This window comes from Hemibagrus wyckioides, linkage group LG05, assembly GCF_019097595.1.
Source record: "Hemibagrus wyckioides isolate EC202008001 linkage group LG05, SWU_Hwy_1.0, whole genome shotgun sequence".
NCBI lineage: Eukaryota > Metazoa > Chordata > Actinopteri > Siluriformes > Bagridae > Hemibagrus > Hemibagrus wyckioides.
The window spans coordinates 9,983,139-10,001,166 of NC_080714.1; the positions used below are offsets into that span (position 1 = coordinate 9,983,139).

Consider the following 18,028-nt stretch of genomic DNA (forward strand, 5'->3'; position numbering starts at 1 on the left):
ACCAGTGTAGAATTTTGACCTTCCTCTGTACGTTACTATACCGTCATCGTCCACTGTATTTGGGCAGTACACCTGTGGCAGCAAGACAATGCTTAAAATGTGCAGATAGTAGGTAAGAGCTTCTGGTAAAGTTCACATCATACATCAGATAGGAGAAAAAGTGTGACCTCTGTGACTTTAACCATGGCATGCTTGTTGGTTGATGGGCTGAACAAAAAACACTGAATGAGTAACAGTTCTGTGGGTGGAAATGCCTTGTTGATATGAGACGTCAGAGGAAATTGTCCAGATTTCTAGCTGCCAGGAAGAATATAGTAACTCAAATAATCACTCTTTACGGCTATATTGAGCAGAAAAGCATCATTTTACCCTTAAATGCTTGTTCTTTGCTGACAGAAGTAGAACCTTATGAGGGCTTCTGCTGTAGATCAAGGTTTGTGAAGAATGGTTATTTGAGTTACTGTAGACTTCCAGTCTTCTTTTTTGTCTTTTTCTCACAGTCCTGTGTAAACTCTACAGACTATTGTAGATGAAAATCTAAAATACTTAAACCAGCCTAACTGGAACAAACATGCCAAGGTAGAAATGACACTTTTTCTCCCATATGCTTGATGTGAACGTTACCTGAAGCTCATAATCTGTATCTGCATGATTTATTTTGCACATTTCCGCTGCCACATGATTAGCTGAGTAGATACGTGATAATTGCATAGATGTGGAGGTTTAAAGGTGTTCCTATTAAAGTGGACGGTGTATGAATAAGAAATCAAAACAACAACCTTTTAAACTTTATCAATAAAAGGTTATGTAATGTTGGAAATGAGAGGATGTCTTACCCAAGTTACTCTTAAATGGTCAGGTGAAAACAATGACCTTTCCTTGTTTACTTTGTCACATGTATGCATAAAAAATTAACTAAATTCTAATATCAAATAAATACATGCTTATTTACTGCACAACAACTGCCCTTAAATATCTATTTAAGGTGTTTTAAATTAGTAAATCTTTTAACAATCTGAGGCGTCTCTTTCAAAAGGAAAGGCAGCGTGGACAAGAAAGAAGAGGATAAAGGAGCCGAAGATGGAGAAACCAAGGTACTAATTGTTGAGACATTCCATATGAATGTTTCTTTAAAAAAAATGTTCTTGGTGAATTTCTGAACATTTTTAATAAATTGTGTGATCGTTGTCGTACAGGGCGTATTAGAGGAGGACACAGCGGATGAGGAAAGAGAGGCAGTGAATTCTACAGGTGCACTTTCTGCTTATATGGATTGTATTCTCTCTACACTATAATATATTTTAAGATGTGCTCCCTGATACCGTGTGTGTGTACAGATGTGGACGATGACACAGATGTCCCATCAGAACCCCGTCCTCAGAGGCTGTCGGACTTTAGCCTCAAGGAGAAGGTTCCACCCATTCCAGAGGGCACCGCTTTCTTTATTTTCAGCCACACAAATCCGTGAGTCACGCACGTTTACATTTATATTTCTAACAATTTGGCAGATGCTCTTATCCAGAGTGACCTACAATTTATCTCATTTTATACAACTGAGCAATTGAGGGTTAAGGGCCTTGCTCAGGGGCCCAGCAGTGGCAGCTGGGTGGACCTGGGATTTGAACTCACAACCTTCTGATCCAACGCCGTAACCGCTAAGCTACCACTTCCCCACATACTGTGAGCTCATGATCTGAATTTTTAAAGATTTATTTTGTTTAGCATTTCCAAAATCATCTCACAGTAAATATTTAGACCTTAGAGAACAGGAATGAAGAATTGTCTAGGAGTCATGGTCCACTTGTTTTTTTTTTATATATACATAATGCTCCTTTCTATTCTTAGATTTTTAGATGTGGACTTTTCTCTTCAGTTCAGACCACATGATCTTTGTCTTGGTGTTTCTTAAACCCGTGTTTTCCATGTTGATTTGGAAGTATGTTGGCTCTAGGCTGTCAAAAGCCACCCGGTAGAGGCAGCCTGGATAGTTGGGCTGAAATATCCTGAGGAGAATTCATGATACCTTCAGTCATTGCATGAGCCTTAAACACACTACTTACCTAAAGCATCAACAGGGCTTTTCCTTGTGTGCAGTTCCTGTTTATAGCCAAACAAAAAGAAATTGTGTGCATGCATTTTGCAAATGATACTTGATGAAATCCAGGCACTATATTTTATGAGATGCTCTCAGGAAAGTTTTCTTCCTTGCAGTGCTTCCAAATATCTTTGTTTCAGTTTTGAAACATGACAACGATAAGAATCGATTAAATTGTGCAATGCTGAGAATGTGATCTTTGGACTCTCTTGTTCCTCGATCACCCTCACTTTTCATCTTCCAACTCAATATCCAACTGCTTCAGATAAACAGTATGAAACCTTTTTATTAGGCCTAATTGTGCTTAATGGTATTTATATGACTGGTGCGACTAATTCTGGAGAGTGACGTACCTTACATCTTCATTCTCACATTTCTACAGGTTCCGAGTGGGCTGCTATCGTCTGATCAACCACCAGATCTTCACCAACATTACCCTTGTCTTCATCATGCTTAGCTCCTTCTCGCTGGCAGCCGAGGATCCCATTCGGAGCCTCTCTGCACGGAACATCGTAAGATCTTACCTTAAGAATACCTGTTACTGTAGCAAAACAAGTAGACAAAGGTACCATTTATTTCTAAATTTAAAGATGCTCAAAGGCATTCATTTACTTGATTATTATTTTATTACTATTCTCGATTGTTCTAACGTCATGAAATCTTTCCAAAGCGTCCAAATCTGAAAACACACCACTTATTAACTTTCTTTATGCAGTTGTCTATGTGCAGAAATGAAAGGTTTTCTAAGAAACCTTCCTTGTGTATCATAGATCGGTCAGCTAAATTATGAGTTGAGTTTTAAAGAAATGGCTTATTGTAAAATCAAATTTTCCAAATTTTCCACATACCCTAAATGAAGTGAATTGGATGTAGCCTGTTTTGTGTTGTATAGTTTTAAACTGGAGCTCTTTGGCTAATTTATTTACACTGTTTAAGTTATGCAGTATTGTTTTCAAATAGCCTGGTTTGTAAAATTGACCATTTGAACAATTTTGGGGGCTTATGGGGTGTGCTGTCAGCTAATACTAGTATAAACATATCCAACAAGTAACCAATGATACAGTGCACGAAGAAGAAAGCCTGAATGCTGAACACAGTTGACGGATCTGTGCCACACCACTAAAAGTCCTCATCACCTGAGCACTAACTCTGAATTATTCAGTTAGTGCTTTTTTTTAACCACTGTTCGTCTACAGCAAGAGTTCTCAAATGTTTTCCAGTCAGCGACCTGCTTAACTGTAACATGAATATTACAGACACGGTCCAAACATAATCCCATCGTATAAATATTAGGCTTATTTAAAATAATATTTTGTAGTTCAAGTGTATAATCACGGTAGTAACTATGAGAACTAATGATCGGCTGTGATTGTCGACACACCAACAAAAAAAAAGAATCACAGACCACATTGTTTTGATTCTAGAACCCTGGACCTGCCTACACTTTAGCTTTGCCTTAACCTTGTTATTCCATCTTTTACTGTTCATTGTCATTTGGATCGGTCTGCACTTGGTTATAGATTTCAAATACACAATGTACAGATATCTTAGTTTCTACAGATATAAGTTACCATGTCCTGAACTACTCAATCAGTCAGGTCTTTGATCAAGGCTTGTGACTTGAGGTCAGTGCATGAGTATATCCAGTGCCTTGCATCAGAATTCTCCCCCTATTCTTGGACGTCAGGAGGGTATTATAGTCCAAGAGGCTAAGGGTAACTGAACAAGCTGGAGAGACTGCTCAGATGGGAGAAGCTTTTCACAGGGCCTCCATTTATGCCTGGGCTGTGTAGAATGGGAAAGCCATCTAAAATCCCATTTGGAGTTTGCCAAAGGGCATGTTGGAAAAATTTCTCCAGTTCTAAAGGATCCATGTAACAAATAGTAAACTGGGGATGAATACTTAGGCAGGACACTGTATTTCCAATTGACTTTGATTGCTTGTAATCTACATTAGCCTCACAGCTCCAGTTTGATGACTAAGGTCTTTTGGATTTATCTGATTAACTTCATTGGGGGTGAGGAAAACGATCTGTAAGTTAGATTTGTCACCAACACTCCTTTGTTGTCTGTTCTTAACTGTCATGTCACCCTTTTACAGATTCTTGGTTATTTTGACTATGCCTTCACAGCTATCTTTACAGTAGAGATCCTACTGAAGGTAATTGCTTCTCCATGCCTTGACGTTTTGTACTGGCTAAGCATTGTTAATGCTATGACTCTTGCCTCCACAGGTCCTAGGCTATGCCGATTATGTCTTCACTAGTATATTTACCTTTGAGATCATTTTAAAGGTAAACCCGTTTCTCTGGTATGGTCGGCCTTGCTGCATCACCATTTTGTGTCAAGTCGTCTCACAGAGGCCATCGCACTCCTACGTGTTTGTTAGCATTGCTCCTCTTCTTAAGTAAACGAAGATGTCTAAAAAGCATTCTTGTTTGGCAAATATGATTTATAGTCTTCTTCTTTTTTTAGATCTGTAATTTGCCGGCTTATTATAGTGCAATGTAACCTGACTCAAGTCTTTAAACCAACACCACTGCTTAACACCATAGTAGCAATTTTTTTTTTTTTTTTTCCAGACTACATGGCAGGTCTAAAATATTAACTGCAGGCTTGCCTACTGTGAGATGTTTACTTCGGTGCAAGAGGTTGCATGGTATTCATACCCATAAACGTCATGGTATTCATGCACATGCACATCATGAAACATTGCATCTGCACTTCTGTCTGTATATCAGTGCATCAAAACTGAAAAGAAATGGAAACAGATGTGGGATTTTTAGCAGCACTGGAATGAAACTCTCCCAGTAGAGTGTTTTAGAGTGAACGACTGATTTGCCATTTTGTACTAAATGAATGTACAGGGGCTAGTGGTAATGGAGTATAATGTAGAATGTCGTGCACATCAGATTTAAAGCCCCCTTTGTTTGACTTGGAGACCATGTTTAATTTGTCTAATTGTTTTTTTGTGTTGTGCTTCTTCTGAGTGTGTTTTGTCTGGTGGAGTTCAGAGACATTGAATGTCATTTCATGCATCCAAGGCAAGGCATGATCTGTTGTGAAACTAGGAATCTGTCTAAAGAGAATCACAATTATGATTGACCTGGTCTGATTAATATTAATCATATTCATACAGATTTGTCATTGAATTCCTCATCTTAACTAGCAATTAACATGCTGACATTATAAGCAAGGCGTATAATGTCAAAATCTGCATCTGTTGATTTTTATCACGTAATTATGGATCATTTATTAACCTGGTGGCCTTATTGTTGTATCCTGAATTACTTTCCTATACAAAATGCCTGGAGGTATCAGTCAGCATATTATATCTGAATAGAAACTCCACCAGTGATACATTTCATTGTATTCTTCAAGTAAGCTTTATCCATAAAGGAAAATGCCAGCATTTTTTCATCCTCATCTGCTAATATACATCATACATACTGTAGCTTGTTAATATTCACCATATACAGGAGTCTCGCCATTTTTTCCTATACTCGGAAAAGGACAGAGCATTGTTTGGCTTTACCCTGTGTTCACACTAGCAGTGAGTTTTTATCTTGCGTGGCTTAAATTGCTCTAAACTGTTTACTAATGCTTAGCTTTTGTTTACTGCTGGATGGAATCTGGACTCTATTGGTTACAGCTGGGGCCATAATTTAACATGCACTATATTGCCAAAAGTTTTGTGACACCCCTCCAAATGTATTTCAGAGGTCACGCTTGTTCCAGTGAAAAGAACTCTTAATGCTTCAGCATGCCAAGACATCTTGGACAATTTCATGCTCTCAACTTGGCGATGACCCCTTCCTGTTCCAACATGACTGCACACCAGTGCACAAAGCAAGGTCCATAAAGACATGGATGAGTGAGTTTGTTGTAGAGGAACTTGACTGGCCTGCACAGAGTCCTGACCTCAACCTGACAGAACACCTTTGGGATGAATTAGAGTAGAGACCGTGAGCCAGTCCAAAACTGGGACATTTGTCTTTACATGCACATGAATGTAATATGGAGTTGGCCTGCCCTTTTGCAGCTATAACAGCTTCAACTCTTCTGATAAGGCTTTCCACAAGGATTAGGAGTGTGTTTATGGGAATTTTTGACCATTCCTCTAGAAACGCATTTGTGGGGTCAGGATGTTGGACAAGAAGTCCTGGCTCGCAGTCTCCACTCTAATTCATCCCAAAGATGTTCTATCAGGTTGAGGTCAGGACTCTGTGAAGTTCCTCCACAACAAACTTGATCACCACACCATGTCTTTATGGACCTTGCTTTGTTCTCTGGTGCACAGTCATGTTGGAACAGGAAGGGGTCATCGCCAAACTGTTCCCACGAAGTTGGGAGCATGAAATTGTCCAAAATGTCTTGGTATGCTGATGCATTGAGTTCCTTTCACTGGAACTAAGAGATCAAGCCCAGCCCCTGAAAAACAACCCCTGAATTCAATGATCTGGAGGGGTGTCCCAAAACTTTTGTCAATATAGTGTACGCCTTGCAAAATCTGCAAAATGTTATTCATGTCAAAAGAATTAAGAGAGATCCTATTTTTGATTTATATATAGTTTAATTAATACTGCCCTGAATAAGGTATTTCACATAACAGATGTTTAAATAAAATAGCCCACAAAACAAAATCATTACTGAATTAACAGAATATTCCTGTTCAAAATACATCATGCTAATGAAAGCTGAATATTGCTGAATATTTGTGCTTTTTGTAGTAGTTGTGTTCGAGGTCCTTCAGTGTGGAAAAAAACGGATATCATCATTATATAGCTGCTGTTCAGATCAAATATGTAGAAGATGCTGGAAAGACAAATACATGCAGGACCTGGAGGATTTTTCTGAAGAGCAGTGGGTAGTTTAAGCATTCAGTACTCATGATCGACTAAAAAACGTAACAACACAGGCGTATTAAGCGTCAAAAGAATTTGTGTAAATTCATTTTTTTTTGTTTCTTGTGTTAAAAATACTGGTCCTTTTTATAGCGTTAAGAACAAATCATTGGCCTGGAAATTAGCAAGAATTAAACAAACTGATTAAGTAACTTTGTATGTGATAGCTTTTCCCATTGATTTTATTTTAAACGTTTACGCCTTGTGGGTAAACCTGTAGACAGTTTTATATTGATTTTATTATTAATTGACTTTTCACAGTGAAGCAGCTCAGCACTCCCAGCATCTGAAAAAGCTTCACACACCATACCAGCTTTTCCTCCATGTTTAACTGTGGTACAGGCGCATTCACTATTGTACTTCTAACAAGATCTGCTTCTAGCTTTTCCCTAAAATGTTCACTGCAGCAAAGTAAATGAGCCATTGCAGTGTATTTGTTGTAGTCTTGCTAATTGTTTGATGAATGATTTGTGGTTACGACCATTAAAAGCTTCACATTTTGCCATTTTGGGTTTTTTCCCAGGAGTATATATGTATAATATTTGACGCTTGCTCTTTCCAGACATCCCCATTGCCAGAAATCAGCAGCTGTTATTGAAATGTCATTACTTTCAGCCATTATGTTGTGTTGCTGCCAGTGTGAACACAGGGTTATAGTGGAGGTCTTTCTCTTGGAGTAAATATTTTCTGTTTTCAAAACAGAAAGTTCTTGTTTGTCGTAATTACACAGTTTAGGTAGATTGATGATGATGTTGAAGAAATACTGGAATATTCCACTGAAGTCACATCCAAAACCACAATCCTACTAAAATACTACCACAACTGCCCTGAATGATCTCATATCACATAATCTTTAATATTTGAGATGAATGTACGTGTGTATACTGTTGCATTCGGGTTCAGTAATATGCCTGGCTTGCTGCAGGCAGTGATTTCCGATCGTGGCTTTTACTTTTGCATGCTGTCTGTTACATGTCTGCCGGGCTGTTATTCACACCGCGTGACATTTTCATTCAGATGACGGCTTACGGCGCATTCCTGCACAAAGGAGCGTTCTGCAGAAACTACTTCAACCTGCTGGATTTGCTAGTTGTTGGAGTCTCTTTGGTGTCCTTTGGCATACAGTATGTATTGTCCAGCACACACAGAATAACACAGCCTTAGAACAAATTAAAAAACATTGCTTTTTTAGAACAAACAAAACACAAGTTCCATTAGGTCTTCAAACATTATTTAGTATGAACTGTCTCTTATGAGATGAGAAAGCAGTATGAAATAGATTAAAGTTTCAAATGTAAAGAAATGTCATTCCTTTACTTGAAAGCCTCAGATATACTTTACTAAGAAATGCAAATACATTTGGACCCTAACTCTAACTATAGAGAGAGCTTATTGTGAAATGTGTGTTGTGTTCACAGGTCCTCAGCCATTTCCGTTGTGAAGATTCTGAGAGTACTGCGAGTGCTTCGTCCCCTTAGAGCCATCAACAGGGCCAAAGGACTGAAAGTAAGACCAGCACTCGGTTTGTGAAAACAGTGTGACAGTGTGTGTGTGTGTGTGTATATGTTAGTTCTAAACTACTTATTTGTTATTAGATGTAGCTAATGAGCACATCTAATAATGAGTTATCATGCTAATATAATATTAGCTAACCAGAATTAATAGCTTAGTGATGACACCCCATTAAAGTCACCTGCCTCCATCCTGTGTGCATGGAGTTTGTGTGTTCACCCTATGCTTCAGGGGTTTCCTCAGGGTACTCCGGTTTCCTCCCCCAGTCCAAAGACATGCATTGTAGGCTGATTGGTATCTTTAAATTGTCCACAGTGTGTGAGTTAGTGTATGTGTGAGTTTGTGTGTGTGTGTGTGTGTGTGATTGTGCCTTGCAATGGGTTGGCACCTGGTCCAGGGTGTGTCCCCCCTCGTGCCCTAACTCCCCTAGATTAGACTCCAGTCTCCCTGTAACCCCGTGTAGGAGAAGCAGTACAGCAAATAGATGGAGACATTTGAAAAAGTGAATAATTTGTCAAGAAATAAGCAAGAATGAAACAGATAAAGTAAGTTATGATGTGACAACTTTTCCCAAAGTTTTGCTTGTTTAGGCCTTGTGGGTAAACCTGCAGACAGCTGGTTTATTGACCTTTCACGGGGATTCAGCACAACAGTACCAGCATCTGAAAAGTCTCCCCACAACATAACACCTTATCCAGCTTTTCTTCATACAGTTCATCGGAGCAAAAGCAAATGATTTCTCAGGAGTGTATTTGTTTAATTCTGGCTAATATTCTGACAAATTATTTGTTTAGACCATTAAGAACTTGCCATTTAGGGCTTTGCCCAGGACTACAGTTAAAACTTTTCATTTCAGTGTTAAATGAATCATTCACATTTGTTCACCGATTCATTGAGTTGATCATGTGACTGTTTAAGATCAAGCAATATAATGTAGCAGATAACAGTTTCTGTTTTGTTTTATTTTATATAATGATTGTATGTTCATATTTAGGGGAAAAAATAATGCAAACTATTATTGCATGCACTTGGAGAAATACTTGGAGAAAGGCCACATGGCCAGCTGAAAGACTGAGAAATACCAAGATATATAAAGACTACATGAAATAAACCTATAGAATTACAGTTTTATTTATATGTACAAGATGTTCTGAGTTTGCTAATGCTTTGCATGTTTGCATGTTTTTTGGAAGTTTTTTAAAGGTCACCCTGGTTCCCTTCAGTTTATGAGTCAGTTTTTCCGGCCAGTGACAGGTACACAGCTCTAGGGCAATTTGGAGATTAACCGATGCTAGAAAAAGTCAGTGTTGGATCAAAAAATACAGCTGCAGGATGAAATTACGAAGCACAGCAGCAGCAGAAGCAACCACTCAGTGTATTGCGATGGCTGAAAGTGTTTTGTTCACCTTCATGACTCATTTAGAACGGCTGACTAATTCACAAAGCCCTGTTTTAATGGAGAACTGCAAACAGGGGATGTTTTTCATTTATTCTTATATATGTTCTTGATTTTTGATAGCACCTCATACACCAATACACTATAAACAGGGCTTCTGTGGCACTGCCAGTGTGTTAAAGGTTGTAAAAAAAAAAAAAGGACACATTTAGGTGAACTAGCTGACTCTGTATATGTTTTACTTGTTCTGACGTCAGTATTTATTTGATAAGAACTCAATTTATTAACACATCTTCCTTAATGATCATTCACATTATGTATGAGACTGAACACTGTGATCATTTCATATGAAAGTTCTGAATTGATCCCATTTGCTCTTTGTAGCATGTCGTGCAGTGCGTGTTTGTGGCCATCAGAACCATCGGCAACATCATGATCGTCACCACTCTGCTACAGTTTATGTTCGCATGTATTGGGGTGCAGCTCTTCAAGGTAAGTTAATCAAACACGATAACTGAAGTAATCATTTTTTATGTTATGTTAACAAACAGTTGAACTGAGGTGTATTCGTTTTGTCTAGGGGAAGTTTTACCGCTGTTCAGACGAAGCCAAGCTGAATAAAGAAGAATGCCAGTGAGTGTTAAAAGTCAATAGTTACAGTTCAATTCAACCCTTGGAATCAACTCCAGACCTTTTACCTGCAACAGTTATATATAAAACAATAATAAATATGTGGACTTGCATTTGTTTTTAGGTTCTTGAGTGATGTTGAGCTAAGGATGAGGAAATGTCAGAGATTTCCAGTGTTTTCAGCAGCAGGAAAGGAAAGGAAATAATAGGGAAGGAAATGAAAAAGAGGAAAGAAAGGAAAAGGCAAAAGAGGAAGGATTAATAAGGAAGGGAATGAAAAGGAGGAAAGGAAAGGAGATAAAAAAAGATTATAAGACTAAACAAGTAAAGCAAGGAAAGATAAGAAACAACCAGGAAAAAGAGGAAAGGAAAGAAAATAATTGGGACGGAACTTAGAAAGAGGAATGGATATAAAAGGAAAGGAATAATAGAGAAGGAAATGAAATAAAAGGACATGAGAGGAGAGTAAAGGAAAGGAAAAAGATGGTAAGAAAGAAAAAACAAGTAAGAAAAAGGAAAAAGAGGAAATTAAAGGACATAATAGGAAGGAAATAGAAAAGAAAAGATAGGAAACAAAAGGGTAAGGATGCAGATCAATACACAGTTACAGATAGTGCCATTGTGTTAAACCATTTCGCATTGTGTGTGTGTGTGTGTGTGTGTGTGTGTGGTTCTCTTCTACAGGGGGATGTTCATACAGTACAATATTGGTGATAATGCATTACCACAAGTGCAGCTGAGGAAGTGGAACAACAGCGAATTCAACTTTGACAACGTCCTGAATGCTATGATGGCTCTCTTCACTGTGTCCACCTTTGAAGGCTGGCCAACGTAAGAGAGCACCTTCTGTCTTTACAATACAAATAAAACATACATACATTCACATGTACAGTAAGCTCTGCCAAATTCTGGACTGCTGGAGATTTGTTGTATTATTATTTTACCTTTTGGCTCTTTGCATGTATTTATTTTCCCTCAAGTCTCTTATACAAGGCTATAGACTCCAACCGAGAAAACATGGGGCCCATCTACAACTACCGCATCGAGGTCTCCATCTTCTTCATCATCTACATCATCATCATCGCCTTCTTCATGATGAATATCTTTGTGGGTTTCGTCATTGTCACCTTCCAGGAGCAGGGAGAGAAGGAGTACAAGAACTGTGAGCTGGACAAAAACCAGGTCTGAAGGCTGATGGATTGTGAAGTATTAATGTAATTCAGGCTAGAGCATTTGTTTGCTGTTAGCTTTTATCCACACAATGTAAGATTAAATAATAATAATAATAAAAATGTGCATCAAACTTTTACTGTAATGTTGGTAATGCTGCAGTATAGAAAAATAAAACATCATGTTCAAATGACTGAATTTATAGTGGCTGGCAGTGCTCTTGCAGTCAGTTCCTTTCCTCTTTATCGTTCCTTTCCTTTCCTTTCCTTTCCTTTCCTGTCCTTTCCTGTCCTTTCCTGTCCTTTCCTTTCCTGTCCTTTCCTGTCCTGTCCTGTCCTTTCCTTTCCTTTCCTTTCCTGTCCTGTCCTGTCCTGTCCTGTCCTGTCCCTCTTTTCTTTTCTTTTCTTTTCTTTTTTCTTTCCTTATCTTTAATTTTCTTTTTCTGATTTCCTTCATTATTAATTTCTTTCCTTTTGCTTCTTTTCTTTTTCTTTTTTCTTTTCTTTTCTTTTTTTCGTTCCTTTTATTTAATTTTCTTTTTCCGATTTCCTTTCCCTTTCTTTTCTTTTCTTTTCCTGTACTGTCCTGTCCCTCTTTTCTTTTCCTTTCTTTTCTTTTTTCTTTCCTTTTATTTTTCTGATTTCCTTCACTATTAATTCCTTTCCTTTCCGTTCCTGTACTGTCCTGTCCCTCTTTTCTTTTCTTTTCTTTTCTTTTTTTTCCTTTTCTTTTCTTTTTTCTTTCCTTTACTTTAATTTTCTATTTCCAATTTCCTTCACTATTAATTCTTTTCCTTTCCTTCTTTTCTTTTCTTTTTTTTTCTTTTCTTTTTTCTTTCCTTCCTTTTCTTTAATTTTCTTTTTCTGATTTCCTTCATTATTAATTCCTTTCCTTTCATTTCCCTTCCTTTTGCTTTTTTTCTTTTCTTTTTCCAATTTCCTTCACTATTAATTCCTTTCCTTTCCTTTCTGTTCCGTTCCTGTACTGTCCTGTCCCTCTTTTCTTTTCTTTTCTTTTCTTTTTTTCTTTTCTTTTCTTTTTTCTTTCCTTTTCTTTAATTTTCTTTTTCCGATTTCCTTCACTATTAATTCTTTTCCTTTCCTTCTTTTCTTTTCTTTTCTTTTCTTTTTTCTTTCCTTCCTTTTCTTTAATTTTCTTTTTCTGATTTCCTTCATTATTAAATCCTTTCCTTTTCTTTTCCTTTCTTTTCTTTTCTTTTTCCAATTTTCTTCACTATTGATTAATTTCCGTTCCTTTCCTTTCTTTATTCTAATTCTAATTATTCTTTTCCTTTTCCTCCTCCTGAACTGTTTCAGATTAGCTGAATGTGTACTTTGTGTCTGTCTGCTCTGTTGTTGTCCTCAACAGCGTCAGTGCGTGGAGTACGCTTTAAAAGCTCGTCCACTGCGGAGGTATATTCCAAAAAACCACTACCAGTATAAGTTCTGGTATGTCGTCAATTCCACTGGGTTCGAATATGTCATGTTCATTCTCATCATCCTTAACACACTCTGTCTGGCTGTTCAGGTAAGCAGGAAGTGCTTCTGAAATGTATATAATATATATATATGTATAATGTATTTCTTTTAACTCCCTCATTTTTACTGTCCATACAGCATCATGGCCAGTCTTATCGCTTTAATTATGCTATGGACATTCTCAACATGATGTTCACGGGAGTCTTCACAGTGGAAATGATTCTTAAACTCATCGCCTTCAAACCCAGGGTATGCTACCTGACCTTATTTTGCAGAGAGAATTCTTTTCTAGAATAGGATTTTGCTGTGGAGTTTTCCTCTCTTCCCAAATTCCAAAGGTTCCCTTAGATTTGTACTTTTGTCCCAGAAGCTGTTAACTTAATCCCTCCATATTTATTCTCCTGCCCCTCCCCCCCTCCCCCCCCTCCCTCCTTCCTTTCCGGCTGGATGTTAACCTTCTTTGCCCAGGGTTATTTTGGCGATGCCTGGAATGTGTTTGATGCCCTGGTCGTGATTGGCAGCGTAGTACACATCATTCTGAGTCAGGTAGATGTGAGTACAGTTTCGCCCCCGGCCCGGCCCGCACCCCCGCCCTCACTCCCCTAACTCCACTCATCCTCTTACCCCTCTCTCACTCTGGGCTTGTTGAAGTAGGACACAGGCCTTGTACTGTATATCACCTCTGCAAATTCTATGTATACTGAGTTTAACCACCAGAGCGGACACCATAGATCCAGGCCACACTAGAAAGTGTCAAAATATTATAAATATACACTGTATCTATGGTAACCATGCTCTGCTTACAGGGGGGCACTGTGTTTGCGAGAGTCTTAAACGGAATTTACATTCAGTTAGAATAAATTCTGCAGCAGGTTTGAGAAACAGAGAATAAAGTGCAATATATATATATATATATATATATATATATATATATATATATATATATATATATACACATGACTTTCCAAACACGACATACCACACCGTCGCTGATTTAGTTGCTTACAAAGGCAGGCCCAACATGTTTTATTCCTTATTTATGCCACAGTTATTATACATATGGATTATACTTATGCCATACTTATACCACAATGAGTACAACATTTAATTAGAACTATTTAAACATCTATATGATGGATTTCCCGGTGGTCCAGCAGAATCCTACGCTCTCACCAGCATGGCCAAGGTTCAATTCCCAGATAGGGAACCAACCCAGTCACTGAAGTTAAAATGGATTAAATAGGAGGGATGGTTTGTGTGCCAAATTTAAATAGGCAGATCGCTGTGGCGACCCCAAACAGGGAGGACAACAACAACAACATACGACAGATTTTGCAGAACATCTGCTTTTATAACTATCTTAAAAGTTTTACAACCAGGAACTCTAAGTGTAAAATACATTCCATGAATTCCCTCAGTACAGATCAGCATCTGGAATATCATTTATGTGTGTACAATGATGTTTTGGCTTTTTGTTGGAGCTTTCTACTGCAAATGTTTCCTGTTGACATTACTTACAGACCTACTTGTTTGAGTTGTTGAGAGTTGTTTATTTGATTTCAATTAAAGAAGACAAACAGTCTAATAACTGTGAGCACTTAATTAAGCAATATCAAACAAATAAAATGGAGTTATACTGAACACAAGCTAATTCACCATATTGACACAGCTGTCATTTATAGCCGAATCACAGCTGTACTGATATTTAAGTGCAAGTACACTCCTGCTGGTGCATTATTGTGTAAGCCAAATATTCGGTTTATTTTTGCTAGTGGAAGTAGATCCCACATTCCCACAAATTATAGCATGTTGGCTAGCTAGCTCCCATTAATTTCTACATTCCAGTTAAAGGTGCTTCCAGTGAAACTGGCATCTCTTCTTCCTTTTTATCTTCAACTGATGAGCTTTCATATTCTTACGTAAAATGAAAATATATGCCGATGTTGCTGAACACTGCGGTAGTATCCAAGAGAGAGGCATCATGCTCACAGTGTGGTTAGAGGAAATATTGGCATCCTTGGAACGGCAATCTAATTGGTGGACTGGAAGAAACTAAACTGAACAAAAACTGGAATCATGAATATAAAATTATATGTGCTTTAAAAAAATAAAAAAAATAAAAATAAGTAAAGATATCAAGAAAAATAAAGACAATAATTAATATAAATATATCAATTATTAAAAATAAATACATTAAGATTAATAAATAAAAATAAAACAAGGAAATAAATAGTGGAAATCCTGTCTCTGTTTCATGGACGACCACAGACCCCACTAGGAGAATGACTAACATGCTTCATAGCAGCAAGAAACATTTTTCCACCATTTTTCCACCAGTCTCATACTTTTGATAAAATACTTTACAATAAAAGCACAACCAGGAATTTCTGTCCTAAAAAAAACTTTATTTTGGCAAATAAAAATGTACTGATTGTTACAAAGTGGTGACACCAGAGACTTAAAAATTCTTCAATATTATACAAACCACATCAACAATTAGAAGACATTGATATTTTTAAATAACTATTGATATTTTAAAATTATTTTCTTCTTTCTTTTTCAAGAAAAAAAAAACCTTATTTGAATTGCCTCCCATATCAGTCCCTATAAATGATCTGTTACTCTAGAAACGGTAATGTACTGGAAATGGCGCATTAATATAAACCAATCAGAATCAAGAATTCAGCCGTGCCACGGTATCATGGAGATGAAATAATGTTATGCGCACACGACGTGTACGATGAACTGCATCACATCTCACATTATTATGATGTTCTATATTAGCATCCAGCAAGTCCGTAAAGCTAATACACAGAAACACAGTGCTCCCTCGTCAACTCTGTTTCAATGGCTGCACCATCATAACTTTTGGCTTTCTTTTCTGTGTCTCTCTTTCTACCCCTCCCCCTCCCTTCCACTTTCTTTCTTTCTTTCTTTCTTTCTTTCTCCTGTCCCACATCTCTTGTTTGGTGGGTGTGAACAGCACTATTTTACCGATGCATGGAACACGTTTGATGCCTTAATTGTTGTTGGTAGCGTCGTTGACATTGCAATCACAGAGATCAATGTAAGTAGTGGTGCACCTGTTTGCTTGGCTGAATCCCCCTCCTGAGTGAAGGGTCTTGCAGTGGTTTCCTAGCAGACGCTAGCCTGACCGATATGACTTCCAACATTGACTATTCTGATGTTTGAGTATGTATAGACACAAAAATACAAAACATCAGCAGTAATGCTTGAGGATATCTGCAAGGCCCTACACATAAAACTTTGCTGTATTAATGTCCCCATGCTTTGCATTGTAATGTAACGTTGTAAGTCATATATTCAGGATATTTGCTACTTGCAAGTGTGTGTTTTCTGAAGTGATTTCTAGAGATGAAAATTCCAATATTTACCTTTATTATGAACTTCTTTTTATTTAATTTGTATATGTATTTTTAGAATATTAACATTCCCAGGCTACATTTGAGTGCAAAATATTTAGGACCAAAATTAATAAACAAACGCAACAAGTCATAACGGTCATTAACTCTGGGGTATCATCATTCTAAACCCTGCTTTTAACCCCAAGTATAGAAACATTTCACACGTGTAATTTCGACTTTTAAACCAGGCTTAAAAAAACACAACTTCTTCACCAGTGGATTATGAAACCCTGCTCTGAAGCAGGTTTAGCAGCATGTATGTAGTGCTAACCAAACATTGAGCTGCCATTTTTTTAAATTAGTCACATTCTATATCCCATCATGATTGCTGGTGCAGCAAATACGCAGATAAGAAGCTTAATCCCGGGTTTAAGAGTGTACAGTGTGAAACATCAGATTATAAATATCCAGGATTAATTCTTAGCCCCAGGGTATCTATGAGAAGTGCAAAATGTGAAACAAGATTCTTTTCAGCCGCAGTTTACAATGAGCCAGGATTTACTATATGAAGTGTGATTTGGAGGCATATAGCGTGTCAGGTTTGATTAGCAGATATTCCACTACTGTCACATGTCAAATAGCTGATGTTCCTACCTACCTGTTCCAGTTCCTACCAACTAGCTAGCCTATCATACAGCAGCTATTCGGGAGGGTGAAGGAGGGTCAGCAGGATTCTTTCTTTCGTGAGACACGAAAATCCGCTCAGCATCATCGTTTTCGACTTATGCTGCAGCGTAACACAATCGAAGGAAAGCAATATCCACCCTCTTCCACATACATGAGCTCACAGATTGCCTAGTATCCCTGACAGAACCAACGTACGACAGAGCAAATACTTCTCGGTTTCTCCTTCCACACAGGAGTCTAATTTGGTTAATATCATTAAATTGTTGATAATTTTAACATTTGAAATTCTTTAGAATTGTCGATTAAAGTAAATCGGCGAAGTTTTTACCATTCAAAAAGACATAGGTGTCGCAAACCTTTGCACTCAACTGTACATGTAAATATACAAAACAATTATATTCGGAATGGAAATCTCTTCATCAGGCATGTTAGGTTAAGGAAGTAGACTGTGTTCTTTCTCTTTGTTAGTGTGCATGTTTTTTCTGCATGTTGAATTTAACAGTAAACTAGCTAAACAAAATTTTAGACTGTTTTTATTATTATTATTATAGTAGTAGTAGTAGTAGTATTACTAGATGTTATTCAGTAAACAAAAAAGGAATGATGTAGGGAGTTGTTAACTTTAGTACTTTGGTTTTAAAGCAAACCGAAGCTCCAATAGTGGCAGTGGAGCAAGGGGTAAGAAGCCCCATACTGCACTGTACTGTACCTCCGTTTGTTAGTGCTACTTTTCAAAGGACTACTTCATTCAGCAAAGCTAAGAATGGCTCTGAATGGATGAAAGCTAGCAG

The 18,028-nt window shown here is 37.6% G+C and overlaps 1 protein-coding gene across 11 annotated transcripts in view; it reads left to right on the forward strand.

The window, feature by feature from the left end:
* The window catches only part of cacna1db (calcium channel, voltage-dependent, L type, alpha 1D subunit, b), a 137,771-nt gene that overhangs the window by 98,778 nt on the left and 20,965 nt on the right, over window positions 1-18,028 (forward strand). For 4 of the 11 annotated variants that reach the window (XM_058389582.1, XM_058389585.1, XM_058389586.1 and 1 more), the window contains 16 exons: window positions 1,037-1,094; window positions 1,197-1,251; window positions 1,338-1,464; window positions 2,478-2,607; window positions 4,197-4,256; window positions 4,330-4,389; window positions 8,017-8,123; window positions 8,418-8,505; window positions 10,292-10,399; window positions 10,488-10,540; window positions 11,222-11,368; window positions 11,518-11,719; window positions 13,076-13,234; window positions 13,324-13,434; window positions 16,169-16,252; window positions 17,880-17,915. In XM_058389582.1, the coding sequence (XP_058245565.1) occupies window positions 1,037-1,094; window positions 1,197-1,251; window positions 1,338-1,464; window positions 2,478-2,607; window positions 4,197-4,256; window positions 4,330-4,389; window positions 8,017-8,123; window positions 8,418-8,505; window positions 10,292-10,399; window positions 10,488-10,540; window positions 11,222-11,368; window positions 11,518-11,719; window positions 13,076-13,234; window positions 13,324-13,434; window positions 16,169-16,252; window positions 17,880-17,915 (1,585 nt within the window). Of the gene's footprint in view, window positions 1-1,036; window positions 1,095-1,196; window positions 1,252-1,337; window positions 1,465-2,477; window positions 2,608-4,196; window positions 4,257-4,329; window positions 4,390-8,016; window positions 8,124-8,417; window positions 8,506-10,291; window positions 10,400-10,487; window positions 10,541-11,221; window positions 11,369-11,517; window positions 11,720-13,075; window positions 13,235-13,323; window positions 13,435-13,653; window positions 13,738-16,168; window positions 16,253-17,879; window positions 17,916-18,028 lie in introns of all 11 variants that reach the window. The other 7 variants (XM_058389583.1, XM_058389590.1, XM_058389591.1 and 4 more) reach the window with 4 other exon arrangements.